At 30.8% G+C, this 14,122-nt stretch overlaps 2 protein-coding genes across 2 annotated transcripts; both read left to right on the top strand.

Moving 5' to 3' along the window:
• The first annotated feature begins 521 nt into the window (after window positions 1–521).
• LOC129291139 (NADPH-dependent aldo-keto reductase, chloroplastic-like) lies at window positions 522–3,108 on the top strand. Its single transcript, XM_054928337.1, has 7 exons — window positions 522–784; window positions 889–939; window positions 1,051–1,127; window positions 1,239–1,326; window positions 1,425–1,700; window positions 2,441–2,689; window positions 2,772–3,108. The coding sequence occupies exons 1-7, from the start codon at window positions 665–667 to the stop codon at window positions 2,856–2,858; spliced, it is 948 nt and encodes a 315-aa protein (XP_054784312.1). The 5' UTR covers window positions 522–664; the 3' UTR covers window positions 2,859–3,108.
• A 9,799-nt stretch (window positions 3,109–12,907) lies between these two features.
• On the top strand, window positions 12,908–14,042 carry LOC129290105 (NADPH-dependent aldo-keto reductase, chloroplastic-like). Its single transcript, XM_054926808.1, has 5 exons — window positions 12,908–13,042; window positions 13,147–13,197; window positions 13,310–13,386; window positions 13,496–13,583; window positions 13,683–14,042. The coding sequence occupies exons 1-5, from the start codon at window positions 12,923–12,925 to the stop codon at window positions 14,040–14,042; spliced, it is 696 nt and encodes a 231-aa protein (XP_054782783.1). The 5' UTR covers window positions 12,908–12,922.
• Window positions 14,043–14,122: the final 80 nt, after the last annotated feature.

Here is a 14,122-nt window from a genome sequence, read left to right as displayed (position 1 = left end):
TCTTAAAATAATAAATTTTTTTATTATTTTCAAAAGTTTAAAAAAATATAATAAAAACTCACAAAATAATTGTTTTAAAAAAATAAGTAATTTTTTCATTGAATAAGTTAAAACCAACAAGCCCTTAATTTTTTATAAAATTACTATTATAATTTTAAATAAAAATTTATAAATAAATTGAAACTGTTAAATTCTGTGCAGTTTAAAAGGGTAAATTATTATTAAAATATTTTATTAGATGAACTTTTTCAACAGTTTAAACATAGTAATGTATTACTTATTTAAAATTATAATATTAATTTCATAAAATAATAAATTAGAATTATTGAAATTTTGATCAAGTTTGACTGTAATAAAATAAAAAGGAGGGTAATGAAAACTGAAAAGGGCCATGTATTCGTATTCGCGGAGTTCGGCTAATTTTCACGCATGGGAGAAGGAATCAAATTCGGATGCCAGCCCCGTGACGTGTGCGCGTAAATCAGCCATCAAGAAGAGCTGAAGACTCTCGAAAAATGCCTATTCGCCGTCTTCACTTTTTCTGCGAGTTTCGCCGCTCTTCCTTCTCCTCCTTCTTAAAGGGTTCCCTCATTCTGCCTATAAATTGTAGCAGAGACCTCACATAGAAAGAGAAAACCCACATTGATCGCTCCAACATTGGGAAATGGCGAAAGAAATTAGATTCTTCGAGCTCAACACTGGGGCTAAGATGCCTTCCGTTGGTTTGGGGACATGGCAGGCTGATCCCGGCGTTGTTGCCAATGCAGTTGCCACTGCTATTAAGGCATAAATTCCAAAAACTTGAAGGAATTCATTGTGATTTATTCTTTTTGCTTGTTTGATTTCTTGGTGGGACCTCAGCTTACACCAAGGTCATGAATTATGCAGGTCGGGTACAGGCACATCGATTGTGCTCAAGCTTACTACAATCAAGCAGAGGTGTTACTAATAAATGATCTATCACTATTACTTATTTCTTTTGCCTTTTCTTTCTGTGCTTTTATAATCTATTTGTTGATTAATCTGATTTATTTCCCATGGTTTTCGTAGATTGGTTCTGCTCTTAAGAAACTGTTTGATGAAGGAATTGTGAAACGTGAAGATTTATGGATCACCTCCAAACTCTGGTCTGTATCGTCTGGAAGTTTCTCTCCAGCTTTTCACTCTCAGAATACATGTTTCTCTGCATTTGGTTGCTGAAATGAACAGAGATGCTCTGTTTTTTTGATAAACTCCAGGTGCGCAGATCATGCTCCTGAGGACGTACCAAAGGCGTTGGATAAAACTCTGAAGGAGTTGCAGCTTGACTACCTAGATCTCTATCTGGTATAGTCTATTTTTACGTTTAAGATTTATACTTCACGCTAATTCACGAGCCAATTCTTTCGGTTGAACGAGGCGAAGATATGGTGTGATTTTTGTAGATACACTGGCCAGTGAGAATGAAGAGAGGATCGGTAGGATTCAAGCCTGAGAATCTGACGGAAACAGACATAGCGAGCACGTGGAGAGCGATGGAGGCGGCGTACGAATCCGGCAAGGCGAGAGCAATCGGAGTGAGCAATTTCTCGACGAAGAAGCTGAATGAGCTGCTGCAGATTGCAAGAGTGCCTCCTGCCGTTAATCAAGTGGAATGCCACCCCCAGTGGCAGCAGCCCAAGCTCCATGAATTCTGTGCATCCCATGGAGTTCACATTTCTGTGAGTGCATATAACAATTGATCCAAAGAGGCAAAATCTTTCAATACACAGCTCCTCTGTCTATTTGGATAAAACAATTTAAGGCTGGCAGATTAATGTTTAGAGATATTTTTAAACTAATCAGAGGCTCAGAGCTTACATGATCGCTGGTATTGCACCCAAAATCTTGGCCTCATATTTGGGTCTGGTCCTGCATATGGACCCTCAAATCGAAGCATGAGTTAATCGCTCACTCCCTCATGGCTGGATCAAAGTTTTAAAGCCTTCTTTGACCATGAATATAAGCCTCCTTCAAGTTATTATTATTATTTTTAATTTTGTTCGTCCTTAACTGTCCCCAAAATATAATTCGTTGACACACTTTTTTATTATAGTCATTACTTTAAGTGTATTGCAAAATTAAAAAAGTCATGGTTACATTTGCTTTATAATTAAGACAGGATGGATTAATTTAATTGCTATTTCTTTTTGGCACATCGGAAAGCACTTGTTTAATTGTTAATAAAGAATAGAAAGCATAGAAGTGCTGTTTCCAATATAAATTATAAAATAATTGGAGAAAATGATTTTAAGCTTCTGTATATAATTAATTGGAGAAAAGAAAACTAAGTACTGCACATCCAAAGAGCAGTAATTTCTTTAAATGAAACTAGATGTGGTTTAGAATCGATAAATGGAGTGATCTGTTATAAATTATACATTTTGTATTGATATATTGACAACGATGATTTCTGTTATAGGGATATTCACCGCTGGGGTCTCCAGGAACAGCAAGTATCAAGGGTGACGTCCTTAAGCATCCAGTGATCAACATGGTGGCAGAGAAGCTGGGGAAGACTCCGGCTCAAGTGGCCCTTCGCTGGGGCCTCCAAGCAGGTCACAGCGTCCTCCCTAAGAGCACGAGCGAGACCAGAATCAAAGAAAACTTCCATGTCTTCGATTGGTCCATCCCTGAAGAATTAATGGCCAAGTTCTCTGAGATTAACCAGGCAAGTCTTTCATTCATTTCTAATGTTCAATACGTAGAAAATGCTCGGCTTTTGGATTAACGCATGAAATCCATTGGTGCAGGAGAGGCTGATCAAGGGAACTGGATTTGTTCACGAGACCCTTGGGTTCTACAAGACCATTGAAGAACTCTGGGATGGTGAACTGTGAATGAGAAGCAGGATGCAGCATTAATTGATGATTACAAGTAAATTAATCTCAAATTACTTGTGAGTTTGTTGATGTTCAAAATGCCTTTCCAGTCCAATAACTGTAGGACAGATTAATTCGGTCATTTTCCTTGGCCGTTGAGGTTCACAGCAGTCAGAAGATAAGGATTTTTTTTTTGTCACATTAAATATATTCGGTTGTATTTGTTTCCATCCATTTTGATTATTTGGATTACCTTCCGTTGGATTCATACATTAGCTTTGTTGGTAATGAAATGGAGAACAAACACCTGCAACCTATCACCCAAAAAACCATGCAATCGTCAATGTTGGTGTAATACAAAAACTAGGACATTACCATCCCAATCAGTTCAATTCATAAAAGGATGGATAGTTTCACATGTTGGAAAATCATATAAAAAATATTTTCCAAGTCATGCCCAAGGATAATGCTTTTAAGAACCATTTCAACACAATCATCAACATCTCCCTAGAATTGAGCAGAATCCTCCGATAAAAAGAATGGGATAATAGAATAGTAGGAATATAAACAGGAAAGGAAGAAGTTAGGAGGAGGAAGAGAATATCTCAAAGACTCTTAAATGGTATGTCTAAACAAGCAGTGGGCACAAACTTATATAAGCCAAAATTCATAGGTGATTTGAGGACAATTAAATACAGATTAATGAACTTAAATATAATTAGATATGATTTACTAACCATTAAGAAAAAGTATTTCTAAATATCGTAATAAAAATTAATTATTGGTGATTAAAGTGCCAAACACCACATCTAACTCATGCACAAGGGAAAAAGTTAGATCTCAACTATATTGACCTGCTATTACGTGCATGAGCCTACTTCTATTCTTTGCTTATTTACTTGTTTGAATTTTCATCTCAAAGCAAATGCACTAAGTGTAACATTATGAAATTTTTTAAAGTTGAATTTAAATAAAAAATGAAGAATAATTTAATAAAGATTCCACTAACTAAAAGGTTGATTTTATTTTATTTTAAATTATGAAAAAATTATCAAAGTTTTCCTGATGTTTTATGTTATAACAAAAAGATTTTAGGCTCTTGGTTGTAGTTTTTCCGAATATCCTTAGTTCAGATTTTTTTTCTTCTCATTCCCGTGCGGAGAACAGAGCATTTTCGGAGTTTTATTTCTTCCTTCTCCTCACCGACAGCAAGCTCTTTTGATTATTGATCATCGTTTTCCTTCCTAGATCCTTACCATCAGCTTCCTCTCTTGGTCATTAGTCTTCTCTGCTCGTCCGTTTCTGCACAGAGGCGTGGTTGAATCTCTTTCCCTATTTCTGCTGTGTCGTGGATGACAGCGGTGTGTGTGAGCATGTTCGGTTTTTCTCTTTTCTTCCTTCTCAGCTGTTGAAAGTCACATGCGTTTATGTCTGGTAGCTTGATTCTTTCATTTGCTAGCTAAAAATTCTGGTCTTCTTCCTTCTCATGCTTGCAGCAGATTGAAGTTCTTCTCTTTTCCTTCTTCAGCATCAGGAAGATTTGATTTATAGCTGTTGCCACTGCACTTTGGTTCGAGGGATTGTTAGTGGAGCTTATGAAGGAAAAAGTTAAGTCTTATTTTTTTTTTTTTAATCTAAGAGGACTCTTTTGAAATAAAAGGGGTTGAGGTAAGGAAAAAATTTATATTTTTTATTAATTTATTTAGATATTTTTAAATAAATAATACTATCTAGCATGTATTATATATTTTAAACAATCATATGTAAATAAATATGTTTTAGAAAGATTTATGGGGTTTAATTTTGATAATAATATATCTATGTTCTTTTCTATTTAACAATGATATTCTTTATGAAATGAGATTTTTAGCATGCATTGTAATCATAAAGATAAAATGTTACATTTAAATAAGTGTAATTAAGTTAAGTACATTAAATAAGCCAAGTAACTACTTAAGGGAGGAATTTTAAGTGTTATACTACTTTAAAGAGTTAAAGTGGTCAATATTCGAAGAAAATAAAAAAGATTAAAAGGCATGATCTCGGTCAGAGTTTACTAATGAGAAGATATTGACTTATGATATTATATGGCTCACTGCAAATACTTAATGTTACCTTACTTGAACGGTGTGTCAAAACAAGCAATGAGGACAATCTTATACAAGCCAAAATTTATAGGTGATACAAGGATGATTAAATATAGATTAATGGATTTGAATATAATTAAATATGGCTTAATGATCATTAAAGAAAACTGTTTCTGAATATTATAATAAAAATTATTGGTGATTGAAGTGCCCCACACCTTATCTAACTTGTGTAGAGCAAAAAAATTGAATCTCAACTATATTAGCCCGTAATCATGCACGCAAGTCCACTTTTTTTTAGCCCATTTACTTATTCAAATATTCATCTTAGTATATGTACATTAAGGCTTCCTCAAGTCCTTAAGTTTAAACAATGTTAGGCTTCTTTTAACACACACAAACACAAAAATTCCAACATTACATTAGTCATTAAATTATATTATTTGAATAATCTATTTCTGTTTATTTTATATTCATTCAATCCAATTCAAGTCAAATTTATTATATAAATTTAGTAGGAGAATGTCCATTGGTCAATCATTTTATTATCATATATATCCTTATTTTCTTTCTTTTATAATTTAAATTTAAATATAATCTTCAACCCCTATAATTCTAATCAAGACTAATAATGTTTTAAAGTAATTGTTGTCAATATTGCTTCGGTTACTATACTGATTTAATTTTCAATGATATTATCATGGAACTAGATTGGTGATTTAAATACAAGATAAAAAATTTTAATTAATGTATTATTTAAATTTTATTTATTCATATTTTTAGCCATATAATTTATTTTTTATCACTTCAACTTCCAATACAATGCATTTTATTCTTATTTTTAAAGAATGATTATCTATCATGCTGTATCATATAATCATATAAACCATACCATAATCTAATAATAGTTAAAATAAATTTTCAATTTACATTTATAAAAAATAAATTAGGTAGCATTTAGATAGATGGATTTGGATTGGGAATTTTTTTAGAAAATAACTGGTCGGCATCAACGGTTCAATCCCAATCAAAGTTGGTAATTCAATCTTGATTGGCTCTCACGGTCCCATCTCGATTGAAGTTAGTAGTCTGATCCCAATTAGAGCTCATGGTCCACTCCTCATTGGCATCAATGATTTGGTCCTAGATGACAGATGGGATAGGTCTCAGTCACCATCGGTGGTTGGTCCTATTGATGGAGGTTCGATCGCGTTTGACGTCAACAATTCTATTATAACATCTCAAATTTTAATCTATGGATTAACTAAATTTAATTAAGATAATTAAGTAAATTGATGTGGTGTGTGGCTAGGGAGGTCTAATAATTAATTTTGGTTGTGTTTTAGCCCTAATTATAAGTTCAGTGTGAAGTTAGGTTAACTAGGCATTGAAAAGAGAAGAAACCAAGGAAGAAGTACTTCTGTGTCACATGTCGCGGCATGAAATACATCCGTTGTGGCTCACAAACCCAACTGAAATGAGAGAATGCCTCTTTGTGCCATGCATCGTGGCACGTTTAGCGTTCATTATGGCTAGCCATTTTCTATAGAATATCAATCGCAAACTAAGGCAAAATTAAAGAGAAGTAAAGAGGAAAACGAAGAACCAGTGGAAAGCTCTACTAGGGTTCAGCTTTGGATGATATTAGGAGTATTTTAAAGCTAAAAATACTTAAGGTAAGTGACCTAAACTCCATTTCTTCCTATCCCATCCACATTTATGAGTTTTTTGTTAGAGCTTGATAGTGGGAGATGATTTTTCGGTCCATATAGGTTATGGGTTTGAATTCATTGACTTAAATGGAGTTAATAGGATTAGATTGGAGTATTAAAACTTAGAAATGATGAGTTTTGGGATTTATGGATGTTGGAACCCATAAATATGTGAATTTAGCATTAATGAGGGTTGTTGGAAGAGTGTAATGTCATTAATGAGAATTTAATAACTTATTAATGTTATTGGGAACTAAAGAGAGTTAATAAGCCTAATAGGTAGGCCTAAATATAAACATTGTGGGCATTGAAAAATCTAGAAAGAGAAGATAAGAGTTGAAATATGTGTGTTTGACCATATTGATGAATCCAATAATTTGTGGATTGTAGATTGCACTCTTGAACACTAATTTACCTTGGGAATTCAAGCTTGGAAACCTTTGATTTCTCAAAGGTTTGAAATAATTGAGGAAAGTTATAACTGGAGTGATAAGTTATGATATGTGTTCAACCATATTTTAAGAACTTTATTTCATATGCATATATTTAATTACAATTGATATATAACTGCAAATGATATATTTTACCTTAATAATTGAATGGCTAGATTCACTTCTTTCATTAAACATTTTACAAGTTCTAGCTCTAGTGCTGAGAGGGACAAAACTTCTGAGGCTTAGGAATCTATGCATTCCTTTTTGTATGCCTCTAGTTTCATATACTTTATATAATAGAATATTATTTTCAATTTTAAGTTGCATTTTGTGTATACTTGCACTATATAGTTGTTTAAAATATTTGAATTGTATTTGGTCCCTGAATAACTGTGTATGATAAGTTATATGTATTGATAGGGCCAAAATACTAGTGTAAATGTATAAATGTAATTTTAGATATATTATGATTGATTTTGATGCAATGAAATGATTTTACCTCCCCCTTTTATTATTGGTATAAAAGGGGTTAATGAGTAATTTTATGTTATATTGATTTTTGAGTACATGTGATGTATTGTACTAGTATTTCTAAGTCTAATGAGTATGGTTTGGATGTTAGGAATAGCTATTAGCACTTGTTTTAAGTTTTGGACACTCTTTTGATGTAAAAAGTTGTGAAAAATGGTCAAAGTGTGTTTGAATGTTCAACTTCCTGGTGTGACTTGTTTTAAAAATAAAACCTATGTTATTAGTTAATTTATGAAAAGAGCTTCTCATAAACACCTAGATCATGTCATTCAGACGTCGGACAAAGAATTAAGACACATCGAAAATTGCTCGATTCTACTGTCAAATAATAGTAGAATCTACTATAAAAAACATGCAACACGCTGCAGCACATTGGCCCCTGATTGGCGGCGCGCGGCATAGAGAGCAACACGCCGCGGCGCGATGTGCATAAGCCATGGTACATTGCTCTATTTTTTTTTTGCAAACTTAATATTTTTCAACTATTTTTAAGTTCTTTTACTCTTCAGGGATATCTCATACTTTTGTAATTTGATTTTACTCTGATTAAAGAGTTAATGGTTAGTTTTAACTCATTTTGATTATAAAAATTGAAATTCCTATTTTTCTTAAATCACAACTTGTAATCTTTTATGACCTAATTGCTTAATTACCATGATTTTGAATGGTCAATGGTGTTTAGTAGAGGAAATATTTCACCTATCTCAATCAACAAAAGCAATCCAATCATGGGCAGCAGTAATGGTTGCTTTTGGCACCAAGCAAGTCCATGTCACTTTAGAGCATTAGCCACCACATGAAATTACTAATAAGTTAAAAGATATTACTCATCCAGTTTTCTTTATAAATTATTTTTATCAATCTCATCAATATTAATGCAAAAAAAGTATAAGGAATAAAAGTATATCAAATTTCAAATATGCCTTCATATAATAAAGCTAAAAAGTGATGTCATGTTATTATTTTTTTATGAAGGATAATTTTAAAAATATTTTTTAAGTATTACTTAAAAAACTGCACCATGATTTATAAATGTAATCAAATAAACCTTTTAGAATGTGACTTATAAATGAGATTGAATGAAGTATATAGACCATGTAAGTGTGTGTATCTGTTTCACAACATGAGAGGTTCCATGTCGTGCCTTTGTAGTTTGTTCAACTTCACATGACTCACCTAGCCACTCTTTATTTATTTATTTATTATTTCTTTCTTGGCTAAACAAAACTTCACATGGTTTTCAAGAGTTCTTGGATGACACTTGTAAGAAAGATGAAATTGGACAAAACACACCTACAATTATAATTAAATGAAAAGAAATATTTAGAAAAAATAAAAAATATTTCATAAAAAAAGCACCAAATAATCCTTCCAACATAACTGTAGTAATTTTTTTGATAAAAAAATAAAAAAAGAGAAAATTAAGTACTGCTATTACAAAAATCTTGCAAGTACAGAGTGCAATCTAGCTCGAACAAGCAAGATTCCAAGTGTGTGTCCCTTTATATATTTCAATGCAAAAGATATTTTATTCACGCAAGAGCTGATTTCAATTTTCAAGGGATCGGAGAAAATCAAAGGCTCCAAAATACAATGAGAAATTTGCAAGACAAGACGAAAGAGCTAACTAAGTGAACACTCTAGAGTGTCAGCCCCCACATGACAATACTGATAAGCTTGTCTAATATGGACTGTGTATGTATGTATGTTTGTGTATCTATCTCACAACATGAGGGAGGTTCTCTGTCGTGCCTTTGATCAACTCCACACAACTCACCCACCCGCTCTTTATTTACTTATCGGGTTAATGGAACTTCACATGATTTTGAAGAGCTCTCGGTTGGTCAACGGTATGAAAGATGAACATTGGACAAAACACACTTAAAGTTATAATTAAATGGAAAGAAATATTCATAGAAAATTAAAAAAATATTTTATATTCTTCTATTAATCTCTTTGACCTTATATATAAAGTGTGTACCAATAAAAATTTATTATTTAATTGAAAAGTATATAAAATTACAATAATTGTTTAGTTTTGCTCTTGATAATGTCATAATTAATATAATGGTGGTGGGTAATATAGCACACAATTAATATCTCCTATTTTTTTTCTTAAGATAAGAATAAAATTATTTAATTACTTAAAAATATTAAAATATTTTTTATATTTATGAATAAAATAATTTTTTGAGAAAATAACTTACATATATAATTTCTATCTATTTTCTTTGCATTTTGCCATGCCTTGAGCTTGGACGGCCATGCCATTATATTCACGCACCTCCTTTTTCATTCACCGCTTTCCTTTTATCATGCTTTCACTTTTTAACTCACTCCTCATACAACATTTTTGATTTTGGTGAGTGTTTTCAATTCATTCCCCCAACAAGTGTTTCATAACTATAGTCATTGAATGTAATTAATATTTAAAAATATTAATATATATTTCTCTTTACAAATTTAAAACAACCTTTACGATCACCATGCTCCCCATGCAGTACATTGTTCTTTTTAAAAATTTGAGATTTCAATATTTTCTATATATCATATATATAACAAAATATTGACAGCATTTCAATTGCATCAAGGATTGTTATCATATTGTGTGGGATACTTATTAAGTAAATGAATAACTAAATATGTACCATTTACTAAATTCAAATTCTCATATAACATAGTGACTCCATTACATTTTCGCGACCCAACTTTGTTAAGAATTTGAATCTCTCCATGATGAAACACACATATTTCATTTGATTTTATTTATAAATCACTTGTAATATTTTTATCAGAATAAAAAAAATCTTAAATCTTATTAACTTTATTTAAAAATTCAACAAGTTTTTAATTTTATTTCTATTAAATATATATACTTTAAAAATAAAATAGTTTAGCATTTAATAACATTCCCACCATTTAATAGAAGTAAAATGATAAAGATGGACATAATAATTATATAAGTATTCTATAAATAGGGTTAAAGAAGTATAACCTAATAGGACATTCTCTCTCCAAACTTCACAAACCCTCACAATACAAATTACAAAAATTTTCAAGAATTCTTACGATAATGTTAGAGACATTTCAAATTATTTCTTAACAAAATTTATGATTATATTTTCTCTATTTTTAATAAACTACTTTCTTTTTTTTTTCTGCAGAAGAATGCATATGCTCAATATTTCTCAAATGCGCTGTGCCTAAAACCTCCAATGAACTACTTTCTAAAATCTGTATATTGTACCTATATAACACTCTAGAAAATATGTAAAAACATCAAATTATTCTTTCCTAACTTTATTCCTTGTCTCTGATCAATCATGTTTAACTGTTCTGCAATTTCACATATTTTTTTCACTTTTTTAGAAGTTTGACAAAAAAAAAATAGTGAATGACTATTTTGAGAAAAGGATAAATCTCCATTCAAAAATACTCCCTCCATTTTAAATTATATGACATTTTTGAAGAAATTTTTTCATCTTAAAATATAAGACATTTTGGGTAGATTAAGATTTCATTAAATATACCAATTACAATATTATCCTTTCTTTTTTTACAATTAATTTCCGTTTCTTCTCTTTTTAATGCATTAAATGATAAATATTTTTAAAAGTTTATATTTTTATTTTGAAAAGATAAGGTTGTTAAGTGTATTTAATGAAGTTTATTGGTATGTGAGATTTTGTTTAAAAATGTCCTATAATTTGGAATGGAGGGAGTATAAGATATTTTTTAAAAAGTTTGATGTTCAAAAATGTAAAGCATTTTTAGGTGTAATCATTATCTTTTTTTCAAAAGTATCCCTATTAATGAATGACTTTATCCCCTCCATTCTTATATATAAAATAATTTTTAAAAGCTTATTTTGTCCCTAAATATAAGGGGTGGCATTGATTTTTTTTAAGTAATTAGATAATTTTATCCATATCTTAAAAAATGAAATAAATCATTAAATATATGTTTTCCCTACTACTATCATAATATTAACTATGATATTATTAGGGGTAAAACTAAAAAATTATTATATTTTTATGTGAGTTTAACTAAATAACAAATTTTTATTAGTAAGTGAGATTCGATTAAAAATACCTTATATATAAAGACAGAGGAAGTATATTTATTATAGCGTGTTTAATAGGGGTAAAAATAAAAAGATATGGTTAGTTTGAAAATAATTAACTACTTTATTGAGGGATAAAATTTAATTAAAAATATTTTACATTTTTAAATGGAAAGAATACTGATAAACAATAAGAAGAATTACAATTAAATCTTACATAAAAAAATTAATTATTATAAAATTTATTAATAATTAAATTAAATTATATTGATAACTATTATGTTATTAATATAATTTAATTTAATTTTTAATAAATTTTATAATAATTAATTTTTTTATGTGGAACTTCGATATAATTGTCCCTAAACAATATAATATTTTAAAATGCTATAATTTTATTAAAATTTTTAAAAAATTTTATCATAATAAATTTAATTTAAAAAGATTATTTTATTTTCATGAATGAGTTATAATTTTTTATTTAATTATTATCATTTTTTGAATAAAAATTATTATTCTTTAAATAAAAGTTATAATTAAAGTTTGTTATTTTAAGAATTTATTTTTCAATAATAAAAAATACACTTGAGAAGTTGTGATTTTTTATTCAACACTTATGATTCACATAACAAAAGCTAATATTTCTCAAGCCAAAAATTATGATCAGAGCTTGTTTTTAATAAGAAGAATGACAAATAAGGTCTTTATATGAATGTTAATGCTAAATTAAAAATTTTAATATTAAAATATGAAAGAATGAATATTAAATTTGGAAACATTAGCATAAAAAAATTTTAATTTGACATTAATATTTTTATGGGTCCTTACTTGTTATTATCCCTTTTTAATAATAAAAATTATGTTTGATAAGTTTTTAATTTTTTATTCAATTCTTATAATTTACGAAATAAAAATTATTATTTTTTAAATAAAAACTATGATTGAGTTTTATTATTTTTAATTAGAATAAAATAATTTTTTATTTTAAAATTTATTAATATAAAATTTTTTAAAAATTTTAATGAAATTGTAACATTATAAAAAATTAAATTATTATTTATATAATTGAAAAGATTTTATTGTCATCTTTCTCCAAAATGCCTATTCGCCATCTTGACTTTTTCTGCGAGTTTCGCCGCTCATGCTCCTCCTTCTTCTTCAACAAGGGTTCGCTCATTGTGCCTATAAATTGTAGCAGCGACCTCACATTCACATAGAAAGAGAAAACCCACATTGATCGCTCCAACATTGGGAAATGGCGAAGGCAATTAGATTCTTCGAGCTCAACACTGGGGCTAAGATGCCTTCCGTTGGTCAGGGGACATACCAGGCTGATCCTGGCGTTGTTGCCAATGCAGTTACTACTGCTATTAAGGCATAAATTCCAAAAACTTGAAGGAATTCATTGTGATTTATTCTTTTTGCTTGTTTGATTCCTTGGTGGGACCTCAGCTTACACAAAGGTCATGAATTATGCAGGTCGGGTACAGGCACATCGATTGTGCTCAAGCTTACTACAATCAAGCAGAGGTATTACTAATGAATGATCTATCACTATTACTTATTTCTTTTGTATTTTCTCTCTATTGCTTTGTATAAGCTATTATTCATTAGTCTGATATCTTTCATATGGTTTTCGTAGATTGGTTCTGCTCTTAAGAAACTGTTTGATGAAGGAATTGTGAAACGTGAAGACTTATGGATCACCTCCAAACTCTGGTTTGTATCGTCTGGAAGTTTCTCTCCAGCTTTTCACTCTCAGAATATACATTTCTGCCTCTGGTTTCTGCACTGAACGGAGATGCTCTGTTTTTCTGATAAACTCCAGGTGCGCAGATCATGCTCCTGAGGACGTACCAAAGGCGTTGGATAAAACTCTAAAGGAATTGCAGCTTGACTACCTAGATCTCTATCTGGTATAATCTATCTTTTACGTTTAAGATTTATACTTCACGCTAATTCACGAGCCAATTCTTTTGGTTGAACGAGACGAAGATATGGTGTGATTTTTGTAGATACACTGGCCAGTGAGAATGAAGAAGGGATCGGTGGGACTCAAGCCTGAGAATCTGGCGGAAACAAAAACAGACATAGCGAGCACGTGGAGAGCGATGGAAGCGGCGTACGAGTCCGGTAAGGCGAGAGCAATCGGAGTGAGCAATTTCTCGACGAAGAAGCTGAATGAGCTGCTGCAGATTGCAAGAGTGCCTCCTGCTGTGAATCAAGTGGAATGCCACCCCCTGTGGCAGCAGCCCAAGCTCCATGAATTCTGTGCATCCCATGGAGTTCACATCTCTGTGAGTACATACAACACCACCCTAAATCCACAGCTCCAATTATCAACAAGGGGGCAAAATCTATCAAAATATATATAGTTCCTCTGTCTATTTGGATAAAACAATTTAAGGCTGCCGCCTGTCAGATTAATGTTTAGAGATACTTTCAAATTAATCAG

This window comes from Prosopis cineraria, unplaced genomic scaffold, assembly GCF_029017545.1.
Source record: "Prosopis cineraria cultivar Desert tree isolate PC_DT_omini unplaced genomic scaffold, ASM2901754v1 PC13, whole genome shotgun sequence".
NCBI classification, from domain to species: Eukaryota; Viridiplantae; Streptophyta; class Magnoliopsida; order Fabales; family Fabaceae; genus Prosopis; species Prosopis cineraria.
The sequence above is the reverse complement of the archived record's forward strand: the minus strand, read 5'-3'. Positions and strand labels throughout refer to the sequence as shown.